The sequence below is a fragment of the Sus scrofa genome, chromosome 3 (genome assembly GCF_054392235.1).
Source record: "Sus scrofa isolate SSC_HxYL_T2T_F1_AM1 chromosome 3, Sscrofa_HxYL_maternal_Yorkshire_Landrace_v2.0, whole genome shotgun sequence".
Lineage (NCBI taxonomy): Eukaryota > Metazoa > Chordata > Mammalia > Artiodactyla > Suidae > Sus > Sus scrofa.
The window spans coordinates 134080041-134090983 of NC_139385.1; the positions used below are offsets into that span (position 1 = coordinate 134080041).

General features: G+C 41.5%; 1 protein-coding gene across 4 annotated transcripts in view; it reads right to left on the reverse strand.

Annotated features, from left to right (window-relative positions):
* Positions 1–10729, reverse strand: part of DDX1 (DEAD-box helicase 1) — a 35331-nt gene extending 24602 nt beyond the window's left edge. For 3 of the 4 annotated variants that reach the window (XR_014839812.1, XR_014839813.1, XM_021087822.2), the window contains exons 1-9: positions 10651–10729; positions 7776–7827; positions 7159–7222; positions 6197–6226; positions 4839–4935; positions 3013–3060; positions 1343–1426; positions 1023–1106; positions 375–451 (exon numbers count right to left, since the gene is read on the reverse strand). Coding sequence is in view for 1 of the 4 variants with exons in the window: in XM_021087822.2 (XP_020943481.2) it covers positions 375–451; positions 1023–1106; positions 1343–1426; positions 3013–3060; positions 4839–4935; positions 6197–6226; positions 7159–7222; positions 7776–7827; positions 10651–10666 (552 nt within the window). In the remaining 3 variants the exon portion in view is untranslated. Of the gene's footprint in view, positions 1–133; positions 452–1022; positions 1107–1342; positions 1427–3012; positions 3061–4838; positions 4936–6196; positions 6227–7158; positions 7223–7775; positions 7828–10650 lie in introns of those variants that run through there. The other variant, XM_085016152.1, reaches the window with a different exon arrangement.
* Between the last annotated feature and the right edge of the window lie 214 nt (positions 10730–10943).

The window sequence follows — 10943 nt, forward strand, 5'->3', positions numbered from 1 at the left end:
TCTAGATACTCATGTCGCAACAGAAGAAAGGGTGGGGGAAAAAACTGTAACTGCAATGTATACATCTAAGGATGACCTGACCCCCTTGCTGTACAGTGGGAAAAAAAAAAAAAAAAAAAAAAAAAGTCGAAACCAAAATCAAAATGGGGAGAAAACCGAAAACAAAATAATATACTTTGGACGGGCTAATAAACGGCATCAATGAAAAACATTTTTCTCATACTGTTAATTCCTTCACTGAAGTCAAATCTGAACTTCTCAAGGAAAACATTCACCAAATTCCCTTGAATTTGAGAATTTTTATACCCTCAGCTATGTCATGACTAAGTAAGAAAATTTATTAACGCTATGATTAAATCATTAATACAACTCACCTCTCCATAATTATCAAATTGTTTATTGTGGGACTTCTTTCCTGTTCCACCAAAGCCAAATCCAAACTTGTCAGTACCTAGATTTAAAAAGCATTTACAGAGGTGTTAGAAATAACTATAAAGTTCAAAGCACCATAAGTTTCCAAGTTGAAGATAACTCGCACCTCTGCAGCACCATGTGGTACATATTCATGCATATACTATACTCACTAACTTGACTCATAGTATTCTTTTTTTTTTGTCATTTTTAGGGCTGCACTCGTGACATACGGAGGTCCCCAGGCTAGAGGTCCAATTGGAGCTGCAGCTGCTGGCCTACACCACAGCCACAGCAATGCCGGATCCTTAACCCGCTGAGTGAGGCCAGAGACAGAACCTGTGTCCTCATGTACACTAGTCAGATTCGTTTCCTCTGAGCCACGACAGGAACTCCCACTCATATTCTTAATTTTATTTCTCCTGACTTTATAATGTTGTCATATCTATTTTTTGGTACTTCAAATCATTTTTGGAACAGGGAGGAGTATAGGTAAATATTATTCCCATATTTCTAAAATATAAACTTTGTATGGTTTTACTATCTTGCTCCCCACTAAAACAAAACCTTAAAACCCACAATTCAATTCAGTTTATTTTAGAAACACTTACCTAGGTCTAGGGAAGCCTGCATAGAAGACCAGCCAACCCTGCACAATCCTTGGTCGTGACAGGATACTTCATAGTAGTGTTTCCCTATGAGGGCAAAATACTGTGAGACTTACGTCAATTACACACGAGGTTCGTTTACCACGGAGCCCCTTTCCCACTATTTCTGAATTACAACTTGTGTATTCCAAATGGAGAATGGTAGATCTTTTTACAGCATTAAAAAGCTTTTCACATCTTTGATTTAAAGTGATTAAAAGCAGGGGTCATGTATTAGTACATTGCCTCAAAAGTTTATGCAGGTACAAATGTTACTCAAATACCTTTCGTCAATCCTTTAGTAGCTCTACATCCATGCCACTCCTTTACTTCTCTGCTTTGACAACAAAGACCATCTGACCCAATTGCTGGATTTGAGAAAAACAAAGAAACCCATGTCAGTACGGATTATGGAAAGCATGCCTTCTGAAATGAGTATTATTCAGCCTCACTAATGAGTCCTTTACTTGCTGGAATGTTCCAGAGACGGGGATGTGCTGATTCCTGCAGGAAGACAACAGCTTCCCCGCAGTAACTGTCCTCATTCTCCCCTGGAGGTCATGGCCCAGGCCTGGGACGACTTCGGCACTGTCATCTGTTAACCAGGACAGGACTGCGTGGCAACAATTCTAAAAAGCAATCTACACAGCACCTGACCTGACTCGCACTAACGCTGGCTGCATCACCAACACAGGCTTAGACAACTATCTCCGGAGTCCTTTAAAGAAATGGAGATGGAGAATGATGCAGCACCTGCTCACCAATACTTGCTGTTCTTCACGCTGAGGGTCTGAGTGAATGCTAGGCTAAAAGGACAACAGAAACTGTCTCGGGCTGGTTCCCCGGGCCCTGGATCCAGAAACATAAAAGGAGAGCAGGAGAAGCCCGGATAAAAAAAACCTGTAGTTGTTATCACTCCTATCGGGACTCTAAAAGATGAAGTTCTACATTATAGGTCACAGTCAGTGCTTCATGCGGCTTTTTGCTGTTCTGGTTCAGGCTTGCAAATCCCATTCGGCACGCACAACAAACTTTTTAAAAAAGCACTTTATCACACCTTTTCCTTCACTCACTATTTATTTAAAGTATAAATTCTTATTCATACGGGTACATTCTGTCATGACCCCTCAGGCCCCTCTACCTTCTCCTGCATCCTGTTTTTTTCTCTCATTGACACCTGGAGAACATGCTGCCAAGTCAACACTACGGTTCTGATTTACTCTTCATCATGGCTAAATGACAGTCCTTGAATACACCCTAATCTTTGTTTACCATTCTGGCGGCATTTACTTTGATGGCACTGTTTCCATCACTGCAAGTAATGCCGCATCAGATGGCTCCGTATGTACATCCTTGCTTGCTGGTACTTTGATTCTTTGAGATTGACCTTCCATGAATATGTATTTTATATATATTAATAAGTAGTGCCAAACTGCTGTCCAGAGAGGCAGTAGTTTAGAAGTCAGTTTTCATTCTTTTGGATTCCTGCCAGTCAGATGAGTATAAAATAACACTCACTGTAACTTTAATTTCCATTTCCTTATTACCTGTTAACTTGACCTCTGCATGTTTATTCCCATTTGGCTTTGCTTTTCTGTGAATTGCCTATTCGTATCCTTTGTCCATTTTTCTTACCAGTTGTTTATCTCTTTTTCTTACTGAAACAGGTAACACTTCATTTGCTACCAACACAACCATCCCTTACTAGTTTATAAGGATTCTTTTTAAGTTTTACTGAGGTATTGTTGATTTACAAGGTTGTGATGATTTCGGCTGTACCACAAAGTGATTCAGCTACACATATCTACATATCCATTCTCTCTCAGATTCTTTTCCCACATAGATCATCCCAGAATATTGCGTAGAGTTCTCTGTGCAGGATTATCTTTCATCAACACTGCACTGAAAACAAGTTTCTGAGCTGCAAATTAGCTACTAGTGTCTATCCACTTACCAAAAGCAGATCCTCTATCGTATGGGTTCATTTGCCATTTGTTCAGCACTAAAGAAATTAAAATAAGAGAAGTTACAAATGTAATCAAAAACATTTTATAAAAAACCAAGGCAAATGTGATACCTTAATTCTCTAGATTCAACGTGGTGTTGCACATTATTTGGAACGTATGATTAAAAGTGTTGCAGCTTTTATTGAAAGTAAAGCAGAAACTGAAAACTGAAACATGTCAAAAATAATAGTCACTGGCCCATCTAGAGCCAAAATCTTTGCTGTTCACTTGCTTCAGCTCCTTTTTATTAGACGGCACTGATCTTTGTCGTAACTATGAGGGCACTGATAAAATGCAGTTCTGATGACTTCGATCATAATGAAAATAACTGACCAACACGTCAGAATCTAATTATCACTTTATCATTATTAAAAGCAAGTCCTTTATCTTAAATAATTCCAAAGTCAAGAAATATTTTCCTCTTCATTTTTATGGCATCAGCATTTTCCTTTTCTAAAACATTACAAGTCTGGATAGTCAAAGAATTGCAATCACTAAAGAGAACTCTATGTGTTTTCAAACTCAATTTCCGTCCAGGGTAGAAATCTTTTCTGGATTATTTCTGGTCAAACGATATCTACCATCTGCTTAAATACTCTGAATGAGGGAGGAGCAACTTTCTCTTGAGCTTCTCTCTTCCACTGTGGGCTCGATCTAGCTACAAGGAACTAGGTTAAAGAGAAATCTTCAACTCTCTAACTAGGCCTGGTCTTCGTTTCTAGATCAGTTATTCTCTCTCCAGATCCCGCCAATGATTTAGCAATTCTGCCATCTTCTCTTTTACCTGTTTCTCCATTTTTAAATACCTGGGTTCCTTATTCTTCACAGGATATGATTTTTGGAACCACATCCATTCTGGTTATCCTTCTATGAAGGCATTCTTTTTTATCATCACCTCTCATAAATGACGGTTTATACTTATTATGAGTTCTGGGACTATTTCTAAATAGGCTCACAATCTAACCAGTTTATATCCACTATCTGTTTGACAATCCATTTACAAATGAGTTCATTCTACAAACTACATAACACTGTTGCTTTCAAACTCTTGAGAAGAAAATGTGGATATGCCCGGTTCACTCCACTTAAGCTTGCAATTTTGTCACAGTCCTATTTTGTAACATGAAACAAAAGTGACCTAAAATATAACAAAACCATAGATTACTCAAGAGAGACTGGAATTGAAAAACTGTTCAACAAAAGCAATGTAATTTAAGGATGAGAAAACTGATGTAAGATTGTTCATGGCACACATAGGACCAATCTTCACGGAGACAGGACTGTAAATAAGACACTGGCTTTAAAATGTACACTTTACATTTTAACTTCCTGGGCTCCTTTTCTCTTATCCTAACAGAAAATGCAAGTCTCTTTCGCTGTGGGAAGTAATTATTTCCCATCATCAGGGATTTTCACTCTATCAATTACTTGTAAGATCCTTCCTTAACGCCTTTATAAAACACTGTACCAATTTACTTTCACTATCATACACAAAACGTTACCAAGTTAAGCAAAACATTAAAATAACTAAATACGATTTCCAAAATGCCACTGTTTTCTCAGAGCGAGCTCTATTACTATGTTAGGAGGGACAATCTCTCAGCATTGAGGCTCCAAGTGACATTTAGCAGCCCCGGTTTCCCGGGCACCAAATGCCGATACCATCCCCCAGATGCTGACAATAAAAACACACACTCAAATGTCACATCTGTAAATACCAGGAATGAGAACTACTAATTTATACAAAAATAAATTATTAATATGTAAAAATTACCTGAAGCACCAGTTTTAATTGTCGTTTTTCCTTTTTTGCCTTCCTGTTGGTCTTTCAGAGTTTCATAAACTATCTGGATAACTGGAATACTGAAAGCCTATCAAAGAAACAATAATTCTCTATATTAGAATTCAGATACCAGTTTATTAATCAATATAAATTACAGTAATTTAAATAATTTCACATATTCCTGACTGCTGCTCCAATTTGCCCAAACCCAAAATACCAGTAAGGTAACAGGAGCTGACTGAATGAAGGAAATAAGAACGAGCTGACAGCCCAAAACAATAAACAATAGGGACCTACAGAATGAGCCTAAACCAAAACATCATTCAGTCTGACAAACTGTTTCTCAAGTCCAGGGCAACAGGAGATCAATCCTTATTGAAAACTTATTACTAGAGCCACTGCATTAAAACTCAGAAGTGGGTATAAATACTAAAGATACAGTAACTCTTTCTCCAAGACCAGTTTAAAATGATTCTTAAAACCATATTCTCGGAGTTCCCGTTGTGGCGCAGTGGTTAACAAATCCGACTAGGAACCATGAGTTTGTGGGTTCCATCCCTGCCCTTGCTCAGTGGGTTAACGATCCAGCGTTGCTGTGAGCTGTGGTGTAGGTTGCAGACGCAGCTCGGATCCCGCGTTGCTGTGGCTCTGGCGTAGGCCGGTGGCTACAGCTCCGATTAAACCCCTAGCCTGGGAACCTCCATATGCCACGGAAGCGGCCCAAGAAATAGCAAAAAGACCAAAAAAAAAAAAAAAAAAAAAATCAACTCAAGGGGAGTTCCCATCGTCGTGGCTCAATGGTTGACGAATCCGACTAGGAACCAAGAGGTTGCGGGTTTGATCCCGGGCCTTGCTCATTGGTTTGAGAATCCAGCATTGCCGTGAGCTGTGGTGTAGGTTGAAGACACAGCTCAGATCTCGCGTTGCTGTGCCTCTGGCATAGGCCAGCAGCTACAGCTCCGATTGGACCCCTAGCCTGGGAACCTCCATATGCCACGGAAGCGGCCCTAGAAAAGGCAAAATGACAAAAAAAAAAAAAAAAAAAAAAAAAAAATCAACTCTTGGAGTGCCTGTTGTGGCTCAGTGGGTTAAGGACCTGATTTTGTCTCTATGAGGATGCAGGCTTGATCCCTGGGTTAAGGATCCGGCGTTGCTACAAGCTGCAGGATAGGTCACAGATGCGGCTCAGATCCAGTGTTGCTGTGGCGCAGGCCTCAGCCACAGCTCCAATTGGGACCTCTGGCCCAGGAACCTCCATATGCCACAGCTGCAGCTGTATAAAAAAGAAAAAGAAAAAAGAAAAAAAATCAGCTCTTAAAAAAGGGAGTCAATTTAAGTTTACTACTTACACCAGTTTTTCCACTTCCTGTTTCTGCAGCCTAAAAAAAAAAAGTTCAGTTGTCAAATTAATGTGATACCATGTAGAAACCTTAAATTCCTTCGCTAGCTTCATTTTCAATGTTTCCGGATTACTCAGATTTCCTTAGCCAACTCTAATGCCCATCTTGCCACGTCTCCTCTATTCCTTGAGGGAACCTGTTCTCCCTTTTCTTTTCCAATTGCTACCATTCGACTCTAAACCCTCATCATTCTAACTTAGACTGTTATAAAAGTAACCTAACAGTGCCTCATTTCTCAGAGATGTACTACAAGCTGCTACCAAATCAGTCTTCATAAAAGCACAATTCTAACCACGCAACACGTCCCTACGTAAACACCTCAACAAATAGCCAAACCCTCTAACGTGACACTCGAGAAAGGGCTCCACTGATCTGACCCACTACGGACTTCCCATCTTAGCTCAAGTTACGCCCCACCTCTCCAAACACCCCATCTACGGGAAGCCCTCTGGGATGATGGCCGGCACGCTCCCGATGACTGTCTTTGTTGATGTCCTCTCCACCTAAAGAGTACTTCTCTTTATCTTCCCCTGTCCAAAACCTACTTCCTCCAAGCTGAATCTCTTAAGATTCCTCAAGCAGAAGAAGAAGTGGGTTCCCACTTGACTCTCGTCGCATTCTGCATTTCTGAGGTAGGTGCCACTTTCCCCTTTGGATGACATCGACCCCGTACGTCGTGCTGTGCTACCGGGTTTAAGCTTCAAAGCCTGCATCTTATTCACCTTGGTGTTCCCCACAATTTCTACCTAACTACTCTGAATGCAGCGTGTGTATCCTAAGCGTTGGTGCATGAGCACAATACACGTGTTAAAAATGTCACTTTTAAGCTTATGGAGCTCTTAAAGTGCGTCATAACCAGCCCCAGGACTGTGTTTCCCCAGCTTCCAACCACCCACCACATTTAAACGTACCATGAGTACATCACCTCCTCCCAGGATCAGTGGGATCGACTCAGCCTGGATATCAGTTGGGAGGCTAAAAGAATCATATTTTGAAGAACTTTTAGTTGGTAAAAAGATCACCTAAGCTAATTAAGTCACATCAAACTATAAACCTAGGGGGAGGAAGTGGGATGGATGGGGAGTTTGGGGCTGGTAGATGCAAACTATTACATTCAAAATGGATAAGCAATGAGAGCCTACTGTACAGCAGAGAGAACTCTATGCAGCCTCTTGGGATAGGTCATGATGGAAGACAGTATGAGAAAAAGAATGTATATATGGGTATGACTGGGTCACTTTGCCGTACAGCAGAAATTGGCACAACACTATAAATCAACTACATTCTAACGAAAATAAAATTAAAAAAAAAACTATAAACCTAAGAGAGAATTTAATTTGGTAAAAATTACCCATCTTTTTCAGCTAAAAATACATCAACATTTAAAAACAGAACCCTAAAATTCAGAGAATTACAAGAAAACACAGTATTTTACTTATCCAGCTAGGCCCAAAAATATCTAATAAAATCACTCACCGTAAATTATAAAACATTATACATTTAAGCTTTAAAAGATGGAGGTACTTACAGCCAATCCATCTCTTCCACGGCTTGTGCAATCTCAGGCATAACACCCATCTCTAAAAATAAAAATTAATTTTAAAAACTACACATTCTAAACTTAAATCACATCGCTCTTAAAATTACTGTTTAACAGGAAATGGGTTTGAAGCATAGCGCAGTTACACAGCATCTCTTGAATGTGGCACCGTTGAAAGCGTTCTGGAGAAAGACTTGAGTTCCAATTCAAGCTCTCATGAGCACTATAACCTTGGGCAAGCTGTACGCCTACCTCTCCGCACAAAACGGAGCTAACATTACTTACCTTGTAGGGATATGGGAAGATTACAGACAACCACATATAACGCATCCAGCCACTGTTGACACTTAGCCACCAGTGAGTGTTTCCTTCCCAGGATTAGTGAAGAATCTGTCAGAGCTGGAGAGAAGGTTCTAGACCAGCACCTTGGTTGTTTCATCTAGAGATAACGCAGAAGTCATGTGCCTTGGCTATGTGAGGACTGTGCGAACATCCTTGGTGAGGGTATCTCAGAGGGTATCTCAGCGATAACTCAGAGAACAATAAACAAACAAGTAGAGCGAGCCCACGTTTACAGGTCATCAATGAAAACTCTGGTTAACTGAAAATGGAGGGACTAGTGGTGAGAACTTGAGTACCTGGAAAGTCAGTTAAAGAACTACTTTTGAATTGTTCACACATTTACATAATTTATATCAAAGCAAACCCTAAATGAATAGATTGGGTTACATGTGATTGAATTTTGAAATTTTATCATCTCTCATATGAACGTAGAGGGTACACATGGAAAGGTCAGTTGTATTACGTAAATGTCCTTTTCCAAATAAGGAGTGATTTTTACTTCTAGTCTGCCTCTGTAAAAATTTACTATGGTTATCTTTACAAAAATATACATTCTATTAAAAAATGAAGAGTACTCAAATATATCTAAGACCTAGAGAGCATTAATTTTGTATTTCATGTAATTGTTTGTAAAAAAAGCGTAAAATATATCTACAAACTGGGAGTTGCCTGATGGTTCAACAGGTTACTGATTCCGAGCTGTCACTGCTATGGCTTAGGTGGCTACTGTTTTTTGGGTTTGGTCCCTCGCCTGTGAACTTGCGGGAACTTCTGCAGGCTGTGGGCGCGGCGGGGGGGGGGGGGGGGATCTACAAACTGAATATACTCATTGCAAAAGTAGCTTTTTCTTGGCATCAGGTGAGACGAATCATTGTAGAAATTAATAATAGATTTAACACTGAAATTCTGTATAGTAAACAAGTTAATATAAACATTGATGACATGGGAAAGTACAAAATCTTTTTCAAAAAGGCAGGTTCACTGACCTCTAAATCTCTGCAGGAAAATCCACAGACTGAAAACTAATGAAAATCTAGAAAAAGTTATATATCCAAGCTGAACTTTCTAACAATTGCTCCCATTAGAGCCTAAGTGTATTCTCTCCCCTGAAATGCAAACTGCTTGAAAAGAGGGAGAGTCACCAATATGGCATACTACAAGCTGAACCTGCTTATCAAACTGTTATATAACAAGCAGCAACCACAGATGGCTTTCAGCAAATTCCAGACAACTTCGTGTTTTATTCTGGTCATGTTCTCTGCAGGTTTGCTTTGAAACCATATAACATTTTTTACACTTAAAGAGAAAAACAGGAATATTCATGCTCTATTAATTCCACTTTTGTCTTCATTTCACACCACAGACTCTTCTAGTCCTTTACCTTAACATTCCAGAAATTCGTGCATGACTCCCAAAGAAGTGAACCTATAAAATGACAACCTGGAACTGCTCTACCCTTGTTGGCTCTGAAATCTGGTTTTAGGAGAGAGCTGGGAAAAGAAAAACAGCGACCAGACTGAGCAGATTTTGCCTTGCCTAGTATGAAATGCAACTAAAGCAATCAGAAACCCTTTCTTAAAACTATTTGGAATTCCTAATGTTCCTATAGGAGAAAACTGAAGAAAGAGCAATACTTGTGTTATATTTGAAACCATCTTAAAAGGTTAAGAATATTAAAAGAGTAGTAGGTACATCTATGGTTATATAAATTTATCACTTTCAGTATATAAGGCTTATTGCAGCTCCGTAAAACTGTGGATGATAAAGGGAAGAGGGAAAAACAACTGTCAGGTTAGAGAAGCCACCTCAAATTCCTGTTTGGAATAAAGGCGGGTATGATTATCAATTAAATAGCAATTTTCAAAATTTGTGCTGGGCTCCTCCGTACTCGGACGAAAAGCCTTTCCCTTTAGCTTCCATAGTCAACGTTAATGTTGATATAATAGCGCTTTACAACAACTAGATAGCAGGTTTGTGCCTGGGACTGTTAGTTTTGGAAGGGCTTGGAAAAAATAGACGCAGGACGGTCATTTCCAACTGGCTCCTCCCCGCGCCCGAAGCTTCTCGGCCAGGCCAAACCCCCATCCAGCGTGGGCAGAAAAGGGTTCCCGAGCACCACCGCCACGTCAAAGGGGCAGGAGGCCTGGGCTCCAAGAGCAGCTGCAGCAGCTCTGCCGCATCCTCTCGCAGGAGGGGGTCCCCGGTAGGGCAGCAAATTGAAGGAAGATTGGAAGGACAGAAAGGGGAGAACGAGCACCGGGAGGCCCAGCCAGGCCAGCACCTGGAGGGAAAGGCACTCCCTGCAACATCGAGGCGCACCGACCCGGCCTCTCGCGCCGCCACCGGTCCCCCCAGCAGTGCGGGGACCGAAGGGACAGCCTTGGACAGCTCCCTCCTGTCCCGCGCCGCCCCTGTCCGCCCCCGTTCCTGTCCGCCCCGCGTCCAAAGGCTCCCCGCCAGCCGGCTCTGGGCCGAGGCGTGGATCGGGCCCCCTGCTCCAGCCCCAGTTCCGCAGACGCACCGGAGAAGGCCGCCATCTTTGCCCGGTCCTCCGCGACTCCGTCTGCGCTGCCTCCCTCTGCACCGACACGCTGCGCGGTAGCGGCGCGCGCTTCCGGCCCCACCCCTGGGTTTTTCCGCTTTCCAAGTCCGGGCAGGAACCCAGCCCCGAGGGAACAGTTCCGGTCGAAGAAAAGGCCCGCCCCGGACCCACAGTGCAGATCCAGTTCAGCTGCGTCTTACCTTTAGCCTGGAAGCATCATCAGCCAAACTCAGTTATTTCTGTAGAGCATGCTGTGTGTCATCAGAACCACC